Source organism: Musca domestica, unplaced genomic scaffold (genome assembly GCF_030504385.1).
Source record: "Musca domestica strain aabys unplaced genomic scaffold, Musca_domestica.polishedcontigs.V.1.1 1, whole genome shotgun sequence".
Lineage (NCBI taxonomy): Eukaryota > Metazoa > Arthropoda > Insecta > Diptera > Muscidae > Musca > Musca domestica.
Window position 1 is genome coordinate 11333480 of NW_026712114.1, and position 24001 is coordinate 11357480.

Below are 24001 nucleotides of genomic sequence, written 5' to 3' on the forward strand. Positions count from 1 at the left end.
AAAATGACTACTTAAATATAGACATCATTGTAGAAGCAATTATTGAGGAAAAGATGTGGACCGATTTTGCAGTTATATAACTATAGAGGTAAAAGATTTTTTGGTAATTCAGGGTGTAAGTTTCAATTTCATTTATTAAACTTTGTTCACTTACCTCTTTGGGCCACTTAATATTACTAACGCCAGTAAACCAGTAAGAAAATCACTAATTGGGACTTTGAAAACGATTTTAAATCCTTTTTACAAATTAATTAAAACCACACACAACACCCGTAATTACATTAAATTAACCGAAAACAGAAAAAATTTTAGTTAATTTTAATTTTTTAAGTCAATTTTTAATAATTTTAATTTTTTAATAATTTTAATTAAATTCTTCCTTCCACTCTTTGCAAATTATACACACACACTTTTCTCAAATCACACTTTCATTATGACACCAGTAGAGATCACTTTGTAACGGCTCTCTCGTTTTCTCTCACAAACACGGCACCATGCAAACGAAGAAAACAGTGCATTTAAAGAATAACAAATGATAAACACTTTAATAAAATCACTTTCTAGTGGTAGATTGTTTAGTTTAGTATAATTCAGCTTTTTTTTCTTTAATTTATAACATAAACTCCGTTAATATTAACAAATTGCCAAAAAAACAAACACAATTCACGACCGACCTCCTTTTTATATGACCGACAACTGAAGGAAGCAACAAATAGAAGTAACAATGTTGCCAATGCATTTGATGGTAAGACGCGCTAAAACTGACATATTGATTGTCAATTCTCTGAGAACAATTCGTAACGGCTCTCTTCTCATCTCTCTCAAACAATCCAACAAAGAAAACAGGGCATTTAAATAACAAATTACTATTCACTATTTTGTTTTACAATGTTTTATTTATTTTGATTCACCTTTTTATTTAATTTGTAATCGTTGATATTAATAATTTGCGATAAACAAATACAATTTACCACCAACAGTCTTTTATGTGATTAACAACTGTTAGAACGCACCAAAGTTGCGGCATTTCTCTGACATTAGAGATTACTTTATAACGGCTCTCTTCCCATCTCTTAATAACATAACGAAGAAGAAAACAATGCATTTAGCGAAAAGCAAACGATTAACACTTTCATGCAGTCACTTTTTAATTGTAAATTGTTTAATTTAGTATAATGCAGCGTTTTATTTAATTTATAACAAAAAAAGTCGTTTAATATCAACAATTTGCGATAAACAAACAATTCACAACCAACCGCTTTTTTATATGACCGACAACTGAAGGAAGCAACAAATAGGAGTAACAATGTTGTCAATGCATTTCAATGGTAAAACACGACGAAATTGGCTGATATATTTCCGCCGTTAAAGGAAGTTTAATTTGCCAATTCTGCGACTTCTTAGTGTATCATATACTATCAAAATTACTGAACAAAAATGAAATGAAAATTTAGCATGCAGTAAATCGAGTTAAGTTTGATGTGCAGATACATATATGCGATTTACACTTTTCTCGGTTAATATGTAACAAGTGCAAAAATTAGTCATTTGAAGTATTTCTTTATGTATGCAATTTTTTCATTCATAAATATCTTGAATATCATTAAGTAATTTATTTTCAAATTAAATACATTTTATATTCGACACGTAAAACTGTTTCCTTTTCTAACTTTAAAATATTTTCAAAATTTAATGTTTTCTGTTGGAGGGAAATAAAAAATTACTTTAATTATTGCTGAATGGAAAGCTAATTGTGGCAATGTTACGTTACGTTCACACTAATTACATACGTTGACATTACGTATCATGTATGCAGTACATTACGTACCATACGTCACTGTACGCAGTTGATTATATACCGCACAGTTATGACGCTGTACGATTTAATGCGAATACAAGTGATTACGAACCAATCAATATAAATAAATTAGACATGTTAACAAATAGCTAATTAGTAATACAATTATATTAACCATAACAATTTTATTATTAATCGTTTAATCAAAGGGCATTCCCTCCGCAACATTATTCTTGCCGTTTATCGCCATACGCTGTCATTGGGGCCACCCGCATTATTCTCATCGTTTTCACGGATATAACACAAAACGCCGGCGAAACGACAATCGGCACAGTCTATATTTGTCCGTCTCGTAGGGTGGTGGTGCTTGTATTGCGAAAAAATAAATAAACAAATTCCCATATAGTGTGGTGTTGTGCTAAAAAAATCGGTTAGTAGTATTAGTAGCAAAAGCAACAACAATTAAACAGAAGAAAAAAACAGGCAAATTTTATTGCTTTCTATGATCAATTTGAAAAATTTCCATTTTGAATTTAATAAAAAAGATAAACGAATTTTAACCTTATAATCAAATCACTGATCACAAATCCATCCAAAATAAATTTTTAGCTGGTACAGGAGGAATTGTAACAAGAACTAAAACATGGCTTCAATGTTGACCAAAAACTTGAGACGTGTTGTAGGTGCTGGAAAGCAGCCAAAATTAATGTTGGCTGCCCTTAATAACACTTTCTACACCTATGCCAATGAAATCTCGCATCCATTAAATCGTGTCCCACCAAATGGCACACCCGAGGAGGCTGTAAAATTAATTAAATCCGGTAAGTTGTAATGTTGATGGAGTACGTGAAGATATCATTTAATATTTTTGACAATTCATTTAATATGGATGGATGTCAGTGGCTGTGTTGCATAAGTGAGCCATCGTCGAGAGAAAGGCAGAGAGACAAATTTTAATAAAATCTAATTTCTCCAAATAGAAAAAATATTGTGGAAGAGAATGAGAAAGGTCATCATGGAATTGTAGCAAACATTAAGTCAGCGCCAATAATTCGCCTGTTCATGTGCGATTATGTAACTCGTGCTTAGACTTAGAACGTTTTGTTAAGTTCACGAGCTTTTTTAAGATTTAAATATTTCCAGTAAAAGTAATATTTACAGACGGTGTGAGAATAAGAAAATGTAATGTCATTACATATTTTCTCCCTCTCTGTCCCTCAATTTGTAAGAGATAAGAACTTTACGGACCGCCAACAGTAATTGTTATTTTAACAGATGTCACATATGTACTCCTTAGCCGCAACCCCTTACGTCATATGAAGACTTAACAATAAATCAACATCTGATAATATCGATCCCATTTAATCAATTTGGAAATCAATCAAAGAGCAATTTTTGCAATTGGTTATGAGGGAGAAATGTACACATTGTGACTGCCTTCAACGCAATATTAATACAATAATGTAAATACAATAACAAGTCCCAACAACCACATCCATAGGCAATTGAGTGACACAAGCAGTGGCCATCAACATCATCTACAACAGAGGGAAATGAATGCAAATAAATAAATTAGTTATCTCTTCGTTCCCGCCCTCCCCACCTAATAAGTAGTGATTTGAATGAACAACAAGCAATTTACTTGCCACAGAAATTGATAATGGGTATTATTAAGTTAGTGTGGACTTTTAGGTGCCCTAAATGAATGAGGCAGGAGGGAATTAAAGGAAAAAAATAATAAGGGCACATCACGGATCGAGCATGGTAGTCCTTGTTATGGTGGTAACGATATAGTCCCAGAGATATGAGATTTGAATGGAGGGTGTATTAAGTAAGTCCAACTACTGGACATATCCATTTTATATCCCATGAAGCATATTTTATATTCAGAAAATTTTATGACGATTTCGGTCGATCTGGCTGTATATTCGTCTGTAAAAATCTCTCTAGCTACCGAACCCTTAAAATTGTTGTAAATTATCTGCTAACCTGGTTCTAATCAATGTTCAAGAGCTCAGTTACCTTCAAAGATCGCCAGGAGTGAGTCGGTAGGTTTGGCTGGACAATTGATGAGTCGTGCGACCCTGAATCGCACGCCGACTCTTCATTGAGTCGGGTCTAATACCAATTGAGACAACTGCACCATGCTGATAGTAGTTGGGCCCGAACTAATTTTGTTATATTTTCTGCTAACCTGGTTTTAACTCAAATTTCAAGAATTCAGCAGCCTTAAAAGGCTCTTACCAAATATCGTCAGCAGTGAGTCGGGTAGGTTTGGCTGAACAATTGTGTATTGTGCGATTCATTCGTGCCTAATACCAATTGAGACAACTGCACCATCCTGATCGTAGTTGTGCCCAAAGTATCTTGTTTGCTTTAGATAGACGACCTTCTTCATCTGCAAAGGATGGGGATGAACTCTGAGGTAGAGGCTGTTTCATAAAGGCTAGGACTTTCCATTTCCTGACGCCTGGGTGAGAGAGTTTTATGCACCATATTATGGTTTAGATGACTTCTACTATAACCCCTATAACCCCATCAACGGAAGCATTTGATTTGTGCTAATGTACGCGGAGAGACTTCTCCTCCCCATGTAGATGGTCCTTGTGTGTTATGGGGAGGCATCCTGTAGCAATTCGCAGTGCAGTGTGTCCTATTTTCACTTTGGTATTTTTTTGTGCCAACCTTGCTTTTCAAATACACCAGACACAACTGTTATGGCGGCCCACACCATCACCATGGCCGGCGCTTGATTTCTGGTGGCCAACCGAAAGTGCACATTTTCAGCTGACCTCTTTGGCAAGTAAACACGATCATTTTGCTTGTTTACAAACTGCTGGACAACGAATGTTTTCTCATCGGAGAAAACTTTTTTAGCTCTTTCGAGCCTATTTTCTTTCTGTTGTGGTGTAAGTTCTTACACTTTTTGGAATTTCGTCATGGCGTCACCCCCAAGCTCATTTTTCAATATTTGCCGAATGGAATATTACGATATTTCAGCTCACGAGCCATTTTTCGGCCATTGCGACGCGGGTTTCTATCAAGTCGCTTCTTTACTTTTCGAACCATTTCTGCTGATGTTGCTGTTTTCTTACGTCCACTTCCTTGATGTTGGGCTACGCTACCAGTATCACAGTAACGAGCGATGGTACGAGACACAAAAGATTTATTCACATTTAAATGCTGGAGTGCTCTAACGATAGCCACTTGTGGTTTTCCAGTCAAATATAGAGAAATCACACTATCACGCTTGAATTCCATCACGAATAGCTTTTTTTCTGGAAAATTCTCACCAAAATGCTTTTGTACGCTTGTAAAAAATATAATGAGCTGTCACTGGAATAATTTTAACAACTGTCGGACGAGTGGCTTAGAAATTACAGCAGTCTGAAGTTCCCTTCCGTATAGTTCCACGCCTTTGTATATCCCTAATTTTTTAACGGAATGGTTTAAAAGTTAATATGTAGAGTTAATAGAAAGTTACATGTCGACGTTTCCACAAATTGTATTTAATTTTTTAATATTTTTATTTAAGAATAAATTATTCCCAGATTACATAATTTTTTTTATGAAAATTAAATCACGCCATATCTTATCTCTTAAAATTTCTTCATGTTTTCAAAAACATAGTCAATATTCTAAACATTTCCCAAAAAAATCGCCTAACATCAGAATTCTGATGTTTCAAATCGCCTGATCAATATTTTTATAGAGCAACAATTTCTAATAAAATAAACAAGTTGGCTCGAAATCGATATGCTAATTTCAATATCAACAAAACAAGTGGCAATAAGTGTGCATGCAGGCATATTGAAGTGGTTTTCAGACTACTTTTGCTTTATTACATGTATAGATAAAAGCATACAAATATGCAAAAACAGAACACAAAGGCAAACAGCTGCCGGTTGACGCCATTTTACCCCCATTGGCGTTCGTGCCTATTTACTTATTAATCAACAAATTAACTGATATGTGCTCTGCCCACTTCTGTCACAACAAAAATCTCGACATTTTTTCTGCTACGTATCCCTTTTATTGTTGATGTTGTTGTATATTTTGTTTGTTTGTGGAGATAGTATAGAATTTCGAATAGATATTATTATGGATCACAAGAGGATTTAAGACTAACAAGTCAGAAAGCTATAAGTTCGGCCGGGTCGATCTTTGAATACCCTCTACAGAAAAAAAAAAAAAAAATAAATAAAATTCTGTTAAAATCTTAAAAATACCAAATGTAGCCGTCATATTAGGGTATATACGAAGACGTGGACCTGTCATAAACCATTACAATATTTAAATGCGAAACTTGAATAAAGAATTTGTTGAATAATGTAGCTAAAATCATCAACATTCGAAATATATGGCGGTACCGTTGTATTGGGGCTATACGAAGACGTGGACCTGCAATTTTCTGTCATAGGCTGTAGTATCCATTACTAACTTAAAACGCCAAATTTGAAACAATTCCGTTGAATAATGTCGCTAAAATCATCAAAGCACCGAATGTTGTGAGGTACCGTTGTATGCTGTAGTATGTTGTAGGCTGTAGCATCCGTTAAGAACTTCAAATACCAAATTTAAAACAATTTCGGTGAATAATGGCGCAAAAATCATCAAAATACCGAATATCAGGAGGTACTGTTATATGGGGGCTATATGAAGACGTGGACCTGCACAGACAATTTTCTGTCATAGGCTGTTGTACCCATTACGAACTTCAAATGCCAAATTTGAAACATTTCCGGTAAATAATGTCGCTTAAATCACCAAAATACCGAAAAAAAGAAGGTACCATTATATTGGGGCTATACCAAAACGAGGACCTGCACAGACACTTTTCTGTCGTAGAATGTAGTTACCATTACGAACTTCAAATACCAAATTTGAAACATTTCCGTTGAATAATGTCGCTTAAATCACCAAAATACCGAAATAGGAGGTACCATTATATGGAGGGTATACCAAAACGTGTGCCTACATCACACCAATACCAAAACTCCTGCAGACATAATATACATTTGAGTAAAATTTTATCAACCTACTTCATTTCGTTCGGAAGCTAGAGTGATTTCCACACGGACAGACGGACGGACGTCGCTAAATCGACATAGAATTTTATGCTGATCAAGAATATTTATACTTTGTGGGGTCTAAAATGTATATTTCGAGGTGTTACAAACGGAATGACAAAATTAATATAGTATGGAGTATGGTGGGGGGTAAAAGAAGGGAGCCAATATGTTTTGGTATGTTTCTCTTGAATCAAATATGCAATTAATTTGAAAAGTCTATGGGATAGAATTTTGAAACCCAATTTTTGGATTTTTCAAACTTTTGTTTGTCATTTTTTTCTATAAATGTGTTTTTTATATTAACACGGTCCTGTCATGAACTGTTATCTAGATAGTATAGGCACAAACCATTTGCTCAGAATGCATTTTGTCTAGTCTTTACCAGTTTAGGTCTTTGCTTGAATTCTAATTCCGACGTCTAAACTAAATAATAAAGGAAATTTCTAATATTGTATTATGGAGCCTTTTAAATACTATTTTATGGGCCTCTAAAAACGAGAAATTCAAAAGCTCGTAAGAAATTGCGACTCCTCTTTCTAATTTCAATCGAAAATAAAAAACGTTAAAAAATTAATTTATTTCTTAGAAAGTTTTTGGTTCTTATGCCCGAATATGCCTTCATTTACCACAAGGGTATACCCCCAGACCCACCCAATTCCTTATCTTTTTATTTAAGAAATTATTAAATAAAATAAGAAAATTTCGCGTTCTTTGTTACCCAAAAATAATATTCGCTTATCAATATGATAACACTTCATTTAATCATAGGTGTGTAAACAACTTATTATGACATCTGCAAACAAGCTATGTGCTCTCAAAATTAACACAATTTGAAAATGCTCGTCATAAAAGATACTACTTAATAATATACATGTATACATACTGTTGTACTTTTATAGTTTGAAATAAAAGCCAATGTTTGTTAATACTAAAGGTGTAAAGATTTATTGGATGATGAGCGTTCACAGCTACTAATTTAAAAAGAATGAAGAAGTTACGATGTAGTGAGTCAGACTCGAGTGACAGACAAAACAAGACTGAGCAAGCTAAAATGGCGGTAGCACGGCGTCCTATTATATGGGCGTTGCCGTATAGGATGTTGCAACATGAGATGCCATATTGTTAATGTGGGTTGCCCCAACATCTCCCTCCTTAAGATGAGAAGGTGATCTTGAAATAGGTTCGACTGGTTGTCTGCGACTTGTTATTCTTTGAGGTGTCCAGTTTGGTGAACCTGTTGGAGTTGCAAAATGTTCTTGATGGTTAGGCAAAGCGATTTCGAATTCTTCAAGTAGTACGTCCAATGGTAGTTTTTGTCGTTCTTGACTGCTTGACTCTACCGATTCTCTATGTCGAAGTTGATCAGTATGAGCTCGTACTAGAATTTTCCTGTCCCCAACGTCGATTAGAGTGTTGTAAATGACTTTCCCTTTACGCTCGACTATTTCGCCTGTTGTCCAGTAACTTTTGTTTCCTTTGAAGTTTCTGGCATAGACCAATTCTCCGTTGCTAAACTCTCTGTTTTTGGTACCGTGTTTGGTATTGTACTGCTGTTCCATTTTGTGATTGACGTTATACTCAGGCGATTGTTGCTTCCTTAGAACGTCGAAGACCGTTCTCATTTTTCTTCCGATGAAGGATTCTGCTGGAGACTTACCTTCTGGTGCGTTGGGATTTGGTGTGGATCTGTAGACTTCTAGGAAGGTTTGGAGAGATTCCGTAGGCGTTTCTTCCCCTTCTAGTTTTTTTAATGCACGTTTAAGTGTATCAACGAAACGCTCGGCTTGTCCATTTGAACTTGGATGAAAACGAACAGTCCTTGTGTGTTTAATGCCTTTTTGGCTGCACCACTTCTCAAATTGTTCTGAACAGAACTGTGTTCCGTTGTCCGAGACCAATTGTTCAGGATTTCCGAAGAGTGCACAATATTCGTTTAACATTTTTAATGTTGCATATGTGGTTGTCGTTGTTGTCTCGTATATAACAGGGTATTTTGAATACGAGTCGATGATAAGAAGATAATATTTACCTTTTTCTGGACCAGCATAGTCTATATGTATCCTTTCAAGAGGGTGTGAAGTTAATGGCCATGGGCAAAGATTTGTTTTTACTGGACTTTTTGCCGCATGTTGACAATTTTTGCATTTCCGAACAAAGTCTTCAATTTGTTTGTCGATGTTTGGCCAATAAACATAACTTCTGGCGATGGCTTTGCTGCGTTCTGCTGATAAGTGTCCTCTGTGAAGTTGTTGTAAGATTTGTCTCTGATATGATTTAGGAATTACTATACGATTATTGAAGAGAATACAACCATCGAAGGTTGAAAGATTTTCCTTGCGGTTGAAAAATTGAATAATTGATGGGTTAATATTTTTCTTGCTTTCTGGCCATTCTGTTTGAATGTATTTGAGGACCATTTGTAAATCCGTGTCTTTTGTTGTTGCATCGACGATCATTTTAAATGATACTGGGAGAACTGACATAGTTTCATTTACCTCGTTACGTATGTCTTCTTCGAATGATATTGAAGCCACTATAAAGTCATCTGCTGGTTTTTCGTGATTGTTGACTAATCTTGATAATACATCAGCGTGACCAAAGTCCTTTGTGTTTGTGTATTTAATTTCGAAGTTGTAAGCCAGTAATATAAGGGCCCATCGTTGTAACCGATTTGCTGTGTAAATTGGAACTCCCTTCTTTGAACCAAATATTGCGAGTAAGGGTTTGTGATCGGTGTGTAAAGTAAATTTGCGTCCGAATAACATTTTGTGAAACCGTTGAACGGCGAATATAAGGGCTAGGCCTTCTTTTTCTATTTGGCTGTAATTCTTTTCCGCTTGTGTGAGTGATCTGGAAATATGATGTATTGCCTTCATAGTGTTGTCTGGAAACATATGATAGATAACCGCGCCGATTCCGTGAGATGATGCATCGGCTGCTACATGTATAGGCAAGTTTGGATTGTAATGCGTTAAAAGAAGATCTGATGTCAAGATGTTCTTAAAGTCGTTTAATGATTTTTGACACTGTGACGTCCACTCGAACTTGGCGTCCTTTTTTAGTAGATCGTCAAGAGGTTTACGTAGTGTTCTCATGTTGTTTACAAATTTCCCGTAATGATTAATAGAGCCTAATAACGATCTTACTTCCGAGACGTTTTCTGGTGTTTTAAGATTTTGAACGGCTGCTATTTTGATTGGGTCAGGTTTGATTCCATCTTTGCTTATTATGTGTCCTAGATATTTGATTTGTTTTTGAAAGAATTGGCATTTTTCAAATTTCAGCTTGAATCCGTGATCTTGAATTCTTTGTAAAAGCTTGTTTAAATTTAATTTATGTTCCGGAATAGATGGACTTGATAACATGATGTCGTCTATATATGCTTTTGCTCCTTCTATGCCTGCGCATAGCTTATCCATGATCCTTTGAAATGCTCCCGGAGCTGATTTTATACCTGGGGTTAGACGGTTGAACTTATATAGACCTTTGTGTGTATTGATGGTGAGAAGCTCTTTACTTTCGTCGTCAACTTCGACTTGTAAGTATGCGTCTGAGAGATCTAAGTGACTAAAGATTACACAGTTGTGGCAATCAGACATGATTTCTTCCGGTGTTGGTAATGGATACTGATTAGGTTCTACTATTGAGTTTAGTCCTGTTGAATAGTCTGCACATATTCGAATTTTTCCATTACGTTTGCTGACCACTATCGGCGCTGCGTACCTCGATGAATCTACCGGTGTGATTATTCCTGCGTTTTCTAATCTGAGGAGTTCTGTTTCTATTTCCTTTCTTGCTGCGAAAGGAACTGGTCGTTTGGGAACGAATATTTCTTTTGTGTTTGGCAATAATTGTATGTTGACTTTTGTTTTGCACAGACCTGGGGTACTGTTATCAAAAACTGATTGATAATTCGTTTTCAATTCTGCTATTTCATCAACGAAGTTTATTTGATGACACCATGAGGTTATTGGTTTCTGCCATAGATTGAATGCTTGAATCCAATCGATTCCCATGATATTGAGTTTTTCTATATCTGTTATATAACATTTTAATGTTTTTGATGTTTTGTCGATTGTGACGTCACATTGAAATTCTGCTAGGAGCTTGATTGAGTTTGCGTTTGCGTCGCTAGCGTTGTCAAAAGTTTCGTAGGCTTCAGGCTTACCTATAGCTTTCCATGTGTTGATAGATACAATTGATATGTCTGATGCAGTATCAATTTGAAGTTTTACAGGATTGTTGTTAATTAGGACAGTTGTGTATTTCCTTAAGTCGCGGAAATTAATGTTGTGTGTTTTGAAAACTGCCTTAGTTTTGAATGATTTCCTTGAATTGCTGTATTTCTTGAATTCGTTCTGGTTGTTTTCAGACGATGATTTGAAATTCTTACCAGTCTTAACGATGTTGCAAAAGTTATTTTTATGACCCACTTGATTGCATGTTGTGCATTTATGTTTCTGGAAAGGACAAAATTTGACGTAGTGAAGGTCTCCGCAATACCAACAGGGTGAATTGGGTGTTTTGTGCTTCTTAAAGTCTTTTGCGTGCTTGTTGAGTGAACAGACGATTTTTGATTGATGTTCAATGAGAATGTTGTCCGATTTGAGATCTAGAATTCGTTGTGTTTCGTCTACTAGTTGATCTAGGTTCATTGTAGTGTTTTCATCATCCAGTACCTTTAGTAAGCGAAGTCTTATGTCGTTGTCCTTTGCTGACTTGAGTCCTAAGACGAAAATGAGACATTTGAATTGGTCGATTTTCAGTTCTTTCATTTTGAATAGTTCGCATTGTAGGTTTACTCTGCTTGTGTATTCTCTGAAATCTTCGCTGTCGCCTTTTGCTAGCTGAAGGCATTTGTATCTTTGTGAGACTTGTGTTTCTGTTTTACCAAAGAGTTTCTTGAGTTTCTCTACTGTATCCTTTAGAGTCATGTCTTCAGGGTTTGCTGGTAATACGTAGTTGGCAAATCTTTCATGTACTTGGTTCGACATTTTTCTCCATAACAAGGCCACTTTGTCATGTTCTTCGAGTGAGCTTGCTTCTTTTTCGAAAACATGCACAAACCTGTTGTACCACGCTTGAAATATCAGACCGCTCTCTGGCTCGTATACGAATGCTGTCATTGACTGTGCTAGTGATTCCATTAGTGCTGCTTTGGATGAATTTGATGTTTGTGGTGAGTGTGGTGAATTTGGTGCTCCTTGTGCTTGAAGAAGATCAGCCATATGCTTTAGCAGTTGCGTTTGTTGCGACATTGCTTTTTGTTGCTCTGTTAACAATTGTAGAATTATGTCTTGAGACATTTTTGCGGATTGTTGTGTGTGCAATTATTGATCAATTTCCACTATCCTCGTCGCCACTTTTGTTGTACTTTTATAGTTTGAAATAAAAGCCAATGTTTGTTAATACTAAAGGTGTAAAGATTTATTGGATGATGAGCGTTCACAGCTACTAATTTAAAAAGAATGAAGAAGTTACGATGTAGTGAGTCAGACTCGAGTGACAGACAAAACAAGACTGAGCAAGCTAAAATGGCGGTAGCACGGCGTCCTATTATATGGGCGTTGCCGTATAGGATGTTGCAACATGAGATGCCATATTGTTAATGTGGGTTGCCCCAACACATACATTGTGTATAAGTGTATTCACGTGCATTTCTTACAAACCTGCAAATAAATGTTAATTATACTAACAAGTCTTATAATTTTGCATTAACAATTAACATTGAATGAAAACATTTGTTCAAACAATTGGACACACACAGATATATATGATACAGACATTGCAATTTTCTTGTTAGTCGTTTACATAATTGTTTAGTTTATTTGTTTAAAATTACCTTGGCAATGTAAATTGAATGAATTCATCAATACATATTATTGTAATGGATAAAAATCATGTTAAGTCATTTTCTTTATTATTTCCTTGTTTATGTTTAAGTATGGCTTCTGTTGATTTTTATTGGGAGTTAAATACAATAGGCTGGCCAAAGAAATCAATGACGTCAAACACATATGATCAACTTTTCTCAATTATCACGGCTGCCTAGGTAAACCAGGTTAGTTTTGGCCCAACTACGTTCAGGATGGTGCAGCCGTCACAATTCATATTGGGCACGAATTGATGAAGATGTGCGGAACGCCTGCCCAGCGTACGGCACAGGCTCGCACTATGCGCTACACCTGTTTAATTGTCCAGCCAAGCCTACCCAATTACGTCCACAGAATCTTTGGCTACAGCCCATAGAGGTAGCAGAATTCCTAAACCAGGACATCGAGGAAGAACCAGATTAATTAGTAAATAAACAACGAAGCACGTTGTCACTCCTACAACAACAACATAAAATGTGAAACCATTGTGTCAGCAAATCTAACAAATGGCGTGAAAGATTATTGTCCTGAATTTTGCAGATGTTTGTCATATATCTGTTATCCGAATACGAGAAACAGAGGAAGACTGAGATAGGCTCCATCGTTACAACCCTACTGATCTCAGAGTCAGAGTTAAACGGTTGATCATCTAAAGTGTTGCAACATTAGAAGCGTCTTTTAAGATTATTGTGAGAAATGGTTGAAGCCCTTTCGAACTTCGGAAAAGGAATAATAGGGCCTCAGCCACGTAAATAAATAACGATGACAAATCCGAAAGGGCGCGTCTTTTCAAAAGCTAGAAAATGGAACAATTGGTCCTATTACTTGAGCGTCAAGACCATTCAGTGTAGTGAAGGGTCTTGAGGCATTATTAACACCAGCGGTTCCGATTCAACCAGACTTTCAGCGATATCGTAATATTTTATCTCTTCTCTTTTCAAAAGCCTTAAAAATGGAACCATTGGTCGCACTCAAAAGAGCCAAAGAGTTGCTTCGTTGGCCGAAAGTTGTGATCTGCGGAATTTGGTTGGTTTTTCTCCGATGAGAAAACGTTCGTGGTCCAGCAGATGATCGTGTTTACTTGCCGAAGAGGAAAATGTGCACCTTCGGTTGACCACCAGAACTCAAGCACGGGCATGGTGATGGTGTGGGCTGCCATAACAGTCGATCCGAATAAATCCCGAATATTCTCGCGAAAATATTCTGGAGGGTGTAAAAAAGCCTTGGGCACGCAAACATTTTGGCCGCATGCCTTGGACATTCCAACAGGACTCAGCACCATCGCACTCAACACGCGCCACCCATGAATGGTTACAAAATGAGGTTCCTCGCTTCATATCATTCATTTCCAGCGCACAATGGCCTCCAAAATCTCCGGATTCCAATTCCTTGGAATATGGTGACTGAAGTATTTTGAAAAGCAAGGTTGGCACTAAAAAATGCCAAAGTGTCGATTACCTCAAGCAAGCGCTTCGCCGGAAATGGGCAGCCAAAACACCGCAGAGCAACATTCGGGCAACGTGTGGCCTTTTAAAGGCCATAATTCTAATTTTGATGCTTATTCTAGAATTTGATGCTATTTCCGAAATTTTTTGCTTTCGAAATTAAAAAAAAAAAATGTAAAAATTATGGCGTTTAACTTTGATGTAGTTTTCTATCTCACCCTGTATAAAGATGAAATTTTCCAAGACTTTTTTTTTGTGTCAGCGCACTCTATTTGTAATTGATTCAGATATAGTTCCCATGACTTTTTTCGACCAATTTCTCGCTGATTGTCTATTAAATGCGCAATATCTAATGCATTAGCATATATTTCAGCACAAACAGCCGAATTCTGCATAGAAGCAAATTTAGGGAATATGGTTATATCAGTTCAGACATATCTAATTACATTATCTTTCATATTATTTCAAATTGAAACCTCTTTGTAACGCCTTAATACGCATTAAATAACAATTATATACTTATATATAATTATTATAACAAATTCACTTCACATCCATACTTTCCAACATGGAGTTCAGATATTTCCTAAATGTTTAATGAACAAAAAAGTTGCTGAGGTAATCACCAGGTTATTTGTATAATATTCCTTAGACGCAAATGTCTCGGATACGCGACCAATATATCATAGAATGTAATTGTTCAGTTTTTTAAAAAAACATATTTATTGTTAACAATTGAAGAATATATCTTACTTCTCACCTTAACGCTTATTAGATTAAAATTATCAACTTTTGGTTCGCATATTTGTTTTGTCTGTGTTTTTGTTGTCAGTCAGTTTTTTTCCTGATATCGAGCCAGACACCACCTATGTATATTAAATTATGTAAAGAACTTACCGTCTAATTGATAAGAACTTAAAGTAGCGAATTGGAAGTCAGGCATATATGAGGCACACTAAATGAAAAAGCACATAAAATATGCCTGATGATGACGCTTAACCAATGGAGAAAACGCGTCGCATAATGGTGAGCGTGTGATAGTGTCTCCCTGACTTTCCTTTTCACCGCTCGTCTCGAAAGAGAAATAAACCAAAAAAGTTTTGGACAAAAACTTTTGATTTCTTTCATTAAAAAAAGAAGAATAACAATGTTTATGCACAACATAAAAAATTATGTAATTAAACTAAATTGAAGCGCCCAATTCAGAAATGATGGAGTAGGATTTTTTTTGTGTAAATGAAGCTTTTCGTAAAAGTACAAAGGATTGTAGGGTGAAAACGTCAAACGAAACGTCTTTGTCCTTTTACGCAAAAGCTAGCCTATAAAAAATCCTTTTATGTATTTACACATTTATGTCCTCAGCCATATGGCTAGAGAGGGTATATATCATTTGATACGGTCAAAACGTGCCTAGTTGAAATAATAGTTTTAGACCCTAGGTCTTTTTGGACCAAATACGTTTCAGGACATTTTGGAGACGATCTAGCGATGTCCGTCCGTCTGTCTGTCTGGCTTGTGCGCACGATAACTTTCGAAGGGAGTAACCGATTTGGTTCAAACTTGGTACATCGTAATATTTTTGTCAAACTTAGATCGAGTTCGGAGATGAACAATATCGGTCCACTCCTTCTAGTACCTCCCCCACAAAAGGTCCGAATTTTTTAAAAATGTATTTTTTGCACAGAAGGAAAAACAATAATTCGAATTTGCTCTAACTTTGCAAATCCTAATATTTGCGTCAGTTCTAGGTTAGGTGCGAAAATGGACGATATCGGTCCACTTCATCAAGTACCTCCCCCAGAAAGGGTCAAAATTTTGAATAATTACAACTCTTATAAGATTATAAGATAAGATTCCGATTGTCTTCAAATTTCACACATCCCAATAATTTTATAAACCCAAGGTCTGGTGTTAAGGTGGAATATATCGGTCCACTCCTTCTGGTACCTCCCCCACAAAAGGTCTAAATTTTGAATATTCCATAAGCTCTTAAAACGTGAAGTTAACTTACGATTCCATTTAGACTTCTGAATATTTTAATCATCACAGGATCTGTTATAAAAACGGTAGAGGTTGGACCATTCCTTCGTGTTCCTCCCCTAAAAAGGGTCCACATTTTGAATATCCATGAAGTTCATAAAACGCGTTCCCCTTCTGGTACCTCACCCACAAAGAGTCACAATTTTAAATACTTTTATTTGCCATAATTTGCTAAACAAGTCAGCGTTTCTTTACAGCTTGCTATATCTAAATATATCTCTCATAACCAGAAACCTGAGATGAATATGGAATCTATGAATTCCCATATATTCCCATATACCAATATTTTTATCTGTATTAGATGAAGTATGAAAATTGAATACTTCGGTGGACTATACCTGAACATTTGAACATTTTCTAAAAATTACCACATGTGTCATGTAAAGTGAAGGAAGTTACCAACCTGTTACCATGTTAACCCATATTTATATCGTATTTATTTAGGTCCGTTACGAAATAGACAATATTGGCCCATTCCCTCAGAACCCACTCCACAGAGGGTCAACAGTTTAAATAATCATAACTGAAGTCAAAATATATTTAAATAATCGAACAATGGCTGAGGGTATTAGTCTGTCGACAGAACCGATTTATAATTTTTAGCTTATTAATTGAGGTATCACTTTTATACATGGAGGATGCACTCTCAAAATCCTTATTTACACACATACAAAAACACATTTATCATTTTTTGTTTTCGACTTGGCACCTTTTATTTTCTTTTTTTTTTTAACTGATAACTCAACAGACAAAGTTCGTTGTCTGCGTATATATTTTATATGTTCAAAGGTTATTTTCAAATCAACACAACGCAACGATTGCATGTTGAGAAATATATGTGACTAAGAATAACAAAATTAAATAAAAGCATGTATTAATTTGATATAAAAATAATCTATTAGCTATCATATAACTAAATCACAAATACACAGTATTAAAAAAACAAATTGTGCAATCATTATAACTAATTTCTTCAAATTAAATTAATTCATGAAATTTCAAAACTTAATTGACAATTTTTTCAAAGTCATTGAAGTACCAACATTTGTAAGCATGTAGATTTCTAACTGAGTAAAAACTCTTTCTTCTTTCTTTCCCATCAAAATCTTTGATTCATTAAAAATAACACACACAATTTATATATGACGACAATGCTGATAACCGACTACCTACCACACACTTGTGTATGAATATATCAAAACACACAGTACTTTTCCTCTATATATGACAGCAGACTTGTCATACAGATCCCCCAACAAAATGTTGCGTTCGAGGTCTAAATTAATTGATCTAAAAATAATTTTTTTTTAAAAATTTCCTTTACGATACACGCGTAGCGTCGGGCCAAAAATTAGATACGTATGCATAGAGAATATTTATAAACATTGGAAATTACAGACAATTTAAAGAATCAATTCATGAGAATTCAAAAATGGATAAAGGAATTCATTCGAACTGAAAATGAAAAGAATGAGGCTAAGTTTCAATGTCGCTGCCGTAAAACATTTTGTCTAATGGCACTCAGCACGCGCCACCCAAGAATGGTTACAAAATTAGGTTCCTCGCTTCATTTCCAGCGCACAATGTCCACCAAAATCTCCTATTGTATCTGGAGTATTTTGGAAAGCAAGATTGGCACTAAAAGATACCAAAGTGTCGATCACCTAAAGCAAGCGGTTTGCCGGGAATGGGCCAAAATACCGCAGAGTAAGATTTGGGCAGTGTGTGACGGTTTCATTGACCGTTTGAAGGCCATAATTCGTGCCAAAGGTGGCCAATTCGAACAAATCTAAATTTATTCTAAAATTTGATGCTATTTCCAACATTTTTTGCTTTCATTTAATAAAATTAAAAAAATGTAGAAATTATGGCGTTTGACTTTGTTGCAGTTTTTTTTTATCTTACCCTGTATATGTCCTAATATTGATCTGCATAGTGTTAACATCAGAGTCCATGTAAGCATGTGCATCTATCCATGCATTCTCGTAAGTAAATTACAGGTCCCATATATGGTTTTTTTCACACGAATTTATGCGTTGGTAGTGTAGGGTATCATATGGTCTGCACTGCCCTTTAAACATTATCCGATGGTCATCCAAAATGGTAAGCTCATACCCAGTTCTAAACTTTAACCCCGTGCAAAAAATACCGCCTCGATTAGTGTAGAGCACTTGCAACATCAGGAAAAAATCTGTTTGGTCCATTTTATCCCTTAAATAATCTCCAAAATTAATTATGCGGCTCGACAATATTTCTAGGTGTTCTAAACTTTTTGGCTCAATCAAACTTAAAATAGAAGGAGACAAGAAAAAGAGTTGAAATGAAGGAATATTTACCGGTTTCGTCATTGGTTCCATTTTTAAAACAACTCTAAGAGACTGTTTCCAAATGAACTTGGAGCACATGCACGAATCTCAGATATAGGCTAGTGTTCGATCGCTTGAATAACTTCTTCGCCCTCAAACATACAATAAGAATCTTTCACAAATATCTATTTTTTTTTGAATTGGCTTTGCCAAAAGTTGTAAGCCTTTAATTTCTCTTTCTGGCAGTGTCACATCTATGCCTCTTTTTCTCTACAAATTTTAAAAGAATATTCATCAAATTCCCCGAGGACAATGAAAAAAAAAATACTGAAACCTAAAACTAAAATGGGTTTGTTAGGGCAATTGATAGCTGCAAATTATGAGTCGACCTATACCGCATTCTGGAAAACGTTTTTCACGTTTGGGTTTGTTAGGGCAATTGATAAATGCAAATTATGAGCCGGCCTATACCTCATTCTGGAAAACATTTTTCACGTTTTTAATAATTCGAGCCCAATACGAATTGAGACAATTGTAGTGAATGGGATGTACTCCAAGGACATCCTTCATACTCTATTGAATTTTTGACGCCGATAACTGCATCAGTATAAATAATATTCAGCCAGGCGTGATAAACAGTTCGCTTGTTAGACTGTTAATGATAGCTCAATTTAATGTTGGACATACTTCTTTAGATGCTGAAGGTCCTTTCTGATACGTTTGATACAAGCGAACTGTTATTGATAGCTCCGTTTAATGTCGGACCTACTTATTTAGAAGCAGAAGGTCCTTATGTCTGGATGGAAAAGTTCTTTACTTCATACGTAGCTATAGACCAGCCTTCTTAGATGTCTACAAGGTATCCTTGTCTGAATCCCAAGTGCTACCGACTACGATTTGAGGACGCTGTTCCTACTTTTCTAATTCGTCACAGACAGTCTTGGCTTGAAAGTGCGACGTAAACATACTCTCGTTTATTAGCCTCTAGAATCTCGGGCTACTTAGTGTTCTGAAAGATATGTCCCTCGAACTAAACCAGCAGCTACATTCTCATATCCGGAGGCCATATGATCAAAAGTGTGACTATTGATTGAATTGCGAATAAGGTTATTTTTGTCACTATGTGTGACACCTGAAATAAGATTTCGTCTGCAAATACAGATCAGGAGGTATTTGCAGGCGAAATCTTATTTTAGATGATTTGATGGCTTCAATAGTTGTTGCTTGACATCTAAAATTTAAAACAGTTTCCCACTTTGATAATGGCGCAAATCTATGCCTAACCAGTAAAGAAAGTCTTAAAGTCGGGAGGGGCCGACTTTTTGATACCCTACTCCACTTTGCTAATTTAGTAGAGCTTCGCATAACAATTAAAAGTTTTTATGGGAGAATTCAATATGATTATAATTATAATTTAAAGTTTAAAGGACTAAATAGCATTTGTATATTTTAAATTCGGACTTGTATTGCCCATTTGGTGCACAATTAATTTGAAATCAGATAAAGATATATATGGGAGCTCTATCTAAATCTGAACCAATCTCGATAAAATTTGGCAAAGATATTTCTGAGCTGTATTTGATTTATTTCCCTGAATATCGTTGTTACGGAGTGCATATTACGGCTGTGGGTAACAAATATGACAAATCGGATGAACAATATATATGGGAGCTATAGCTATATCTGAACCCATCTTCACCAAATTCGACATACTAGCTTCTAGACTTAATTCGGTCGTAAGTGCCAAATTTCATTCCATTTCGGCAAATATTAGACGTTTGGTGCACCATCAAAATAAATCGGACGAAGTTATCTATGGGAGCTATATCCAAATCTGAACCGATCTCGATAAAATTTAGCAAATGTATTTCTGAGCTGTATTTGATATATTTCCCCAAATATTGTTGTTACATAGTGCATATTACGGCAGCGGAGGACAAAAATAACAAATCGGATGAACAATTTATATGGGAGCTATAGCTATATCTGAACCGATTTCGATCAAATTTGGCATACTTTTTTTCAGGTCCAATCTGATCGTACGTGCAAAATTCCATACTATTCGGACTGGTATTACACGTTTGATGTACAATAAAAGGCAATCGGACGAAGATATATATGGGAGCTATATCTAAATTTTGACCGATTATCTCCAATTTCAATAGGGTTCGTCCTTGGGCCAAACAAATGATTTGTGCAAAATTTCATCTGGATAGGGCAATAAATGCGAACTGTACTTTGTTTACAAAAATACATGGGCAGACGGACGGACGGACGGACATGCATAAATCGACTCAGAATGTAATTCTATGCAGATCATCAAAAGGAACTATGGGTCTATCTCGTTTCCTTTTGTCTGTTACAAACAAATGCACAAAGACATAATACCCTGATCACCTTGTGGTGTATGGTATAAAAACGTCAGGTTCCGTATTTCGTAGAAGACCATGATCCTCTTATGTACCATCATGTATCCTTCGGTATATATGTTTTACTTATCGTAATATTATTACTAAGTTCAAAAATACCCTACCAATCTGAAAACAATGTATTTCAAAAAATATTCAAAAACGAAACATTGTAAATAATTATTTTGTTTTTCTTATTTTTTTCTTCTTTATGAACAAAATATTAATCTTGTTCACATTATTATTTAAAAATAGAATAAATTAGATGCATTTACAAAAGTAGATGTGTTGTCGTCAAGAACAAAGAAATTAAAAATTCACTATCTGTAGATGCAAGTTTAAAAAGGAATGGAAAAACAGTTCAAGGTGGTTTCTTTACATTTTGAATTTTTACATAAATTCTCTCGGCCCCCGATGTGCTTATCACTACAGCCACTACTTTAGACAAACATAGAAATGCAATAAAATCACACACATCTTTGAATATGTATATACAAAATGAGTGCATCAATGCAAATGCAAGTAGCGAACGTACAAGAAAGCGAACGTTTATATTTCGATTTCGTTGCGTTTTCAATGCTTTTTGGATTGCATTCAACTGCAAACTCATATTTTTCTTTTGCTTTCTAATTTCAATCTGTCTAATTTGTTGTCACTTTTTCTTTCATTTTCATTTTGTTTGTGTAGGTGATGTTGTCTTCTGTTCGGGCGCCGCTGCCACTCCCATTACCCTCATCAATGCCATGGTTGAGCATGGCAAATCGAGTAACCTGAAAGATATCACTGTCTGTCACATGCACACCGAGGGTCCTGCTGCCTACACTGAACCCGGAAATGACAAGATTTTCCGTTCGAACTCCTTCTTTATGGGCGGCAATGTGCGCAAAGCTGTTGCCGAGGGTCGTGGTGACAACTTTTCCATTTTCTTGCATGAAATTCCACAATTGTTCTACAAGAAAATCGTTCAACCCGATGTTGCCTTGATCCATGTTTCACCACCCGATCGTCATGGCTACTGCTCGTTGGGTACCAGTGTGGATTGTGTCAGAGCTGCTCTGTTGCACTCCAAGAAAATTATTGGTAAGTTTTAGCTGAAAAATACACAGAAAATGGGATTTATTATCAAATTTGTTTTCATTTTAGCCCAAGTCAACAAACAAATGCCTCGTACCTTTGGTGATGCTGCCATCCATTCATCCCATTTCGATTATATGACTGAAATCGATGTACCACTACCTCAACACGGCGGCAAGGGTCCCAGTGATGTTGAAGCCCAAATTGGCAAATTGATTGCCGAGAATTTGGTCCATGATGGTGCCACCTTGCAGATGGGTATCGGTAACATTCCCGATGCTGTCTTGAATGCCCTGCACAACCACAAGGATTTGGGTATCCATTCGGAAATGTTTGCCAACGGTGTTGTCGATTTGGTTAAGGCCGGCGCCGTAACAAATCGCATGAAGAAAATGCATCAGGGACGTATTGTTGGTTCCTTCTTGATTGGCAATCAAGCCTTGTATGATTTTGTCAATGACAATCCCTTCATTGGTATGTAATTTCCAATGATCTGTTTCCATATATATTCTGAAATGTTTAACGCTCGTTCTTTCCCTTTTCCAGAAATGTATGCCATCGATTATGTCAACAACACCGGTGTTATCAAACAACAACCTCGTATGACTGCCATCAACTCCTGCATTGAAGTCGATTTGACCGGTCAAGTTTGCTCGGATTCCATTGGTACACGTTTCTTCTCTGGCTTTGGTGGTCAGGTTGATTTCATTCGTGGTGCCGCCGAAGGTGTTGACGGCAAGGGTGTACCAATCATTGCCATGCCCTCCGTTACCAACAAGGGTGAAAGCAAAATTGTGCCCATACTCAAGCCAGGTAAGAATTAAATAGCATTTTCAAATATCTTTATATTTCTTTAACAAAAATGTATTATTTTTTTCCAGGTGCCGGTGTTGTCACCTCTCGTGCCCATGTCCACTATGTTGTCACCGAACACGGTATTGCTTCTCTGTTCGGCAAGAATATGCGTCAACGTGCTTATGAACTCATTCAAATTGCTCATCCCGATCATCGCCAGACCTTGGAGAAACAAGCCTTTGAACGTTTGAAGGTTATGCCCTCAAAGGACTAAATTAAATGAAGACATGTAATAGCGCATCATGTTTTAGGGATTTTTTGTTTTCGATCTTTAAGGCACATACACACCAACCCACGCGTACCCACACACTATCCAGATGTTTTGCATATTAATTTGATTTGTTTTGTTTGTAACAAATCAAATCGTGTTCTATCCCCTTAGATTGTCTTAAGTTTAATTAAGCCATAAAGAAAATGTCATAACCCACAAATGAAGTCGTTTGACGATAATAACACCAATCGCGATTGATTGATTTGAAATTAAAGGTGTCATTTAGATTCTTTTTTGTAATATGATTTAATGAATAGTCAACATTGTTCAAATACCAAAAAAATGAAAAAGAAATTAACAAGCGAATAAAGTTTAAACCATTCCTATTTAAAAAAAAGGTTAATTTTATTTTCTTAAAAAAAACAAGGTGAAACTCATTTGAAAAATGCATTATTTGTTTAATTCCAAATGGAGATCATGATTGTTTGTAGATAGTTGAATCTACGCCCCGAATCTTCTCGAGTTCTACTCATTCAAAACCTCGGTCCATTCAGTAAAAAGTGGAGTTGAATTCAAGAATATATATAATTAAAAAACTGTTTTTGCTGAATTTCAAAAATTTTAAAAGATAACTTCAAGCAAAAGTTGTGAATTTCAAAAGAATTACAAACCAACTCAAGAAATGGATAAGGTATTAATAAACCAATTAAAGACAACTCCAAGCATTAATGAATGAAATTTATCCAGGGCTCTATATTGACGTATGTTTTAAAGTATTTCTAGACAATTTGTTAACTGAAACCTTTAAAGAAATTCAAAAAGGTTTTAAATTCTACAGCAGGACTTGGATGTTTAATAAATTTTAATACGGTTTCGAAATGAATGCATTTTTTAGTCGTCGATTTTCAACTCAATTTTT

At 35.8% G+C, this 24001-nt stretch overlaps 2 protein-coding genes across 2 annotated transcripts; one reads left to right on the forward strand and one right to left on the reverse strand.

The window, feature by feature from the left end:
- The first annotated feature begins 2070 nt into the window (after positions 1–2070).
- On the forward strand, positions 2071–23479 carry LOC131801002 (4-hydroxybutyrate coenzyme A transferase-like). Its single transcript, XM_059118924.1, has 6 exons — positions 2071–2228; positions 2408–2619; positions 21630–22022; positions 22086–22490; positions 22563–22829; positions 22898–23479. Exons 2-6 carry the CDS (start codon positions 2442–2444, stop codon positions 23083–23085), a joined length of 1431 nt encoding a protein of 476 aa, XP_058974907.1. The 5' UTR covers positions 2071–2228; positions 2408–2441; the 3' UTR covers positions 23086–23479.
- LOC131800997 (uncharacterized protein K02A2.6-like) lies at positions 7789–12508 on the reverse strand. Its single transcript, XM_059118912.1, has one exon. It carries the CDS (start codon positions 12174–12176, stop codon positions 7944–7946), a length of 4233 nt encoding a protein of 1410 aa, XP_058974895.1. The 5' UTR covers positions 12177–12508; the 3' UTR covers positions 7789–7943.
- Positions 23480–24001: the final 522 nt, after the last annotated feature.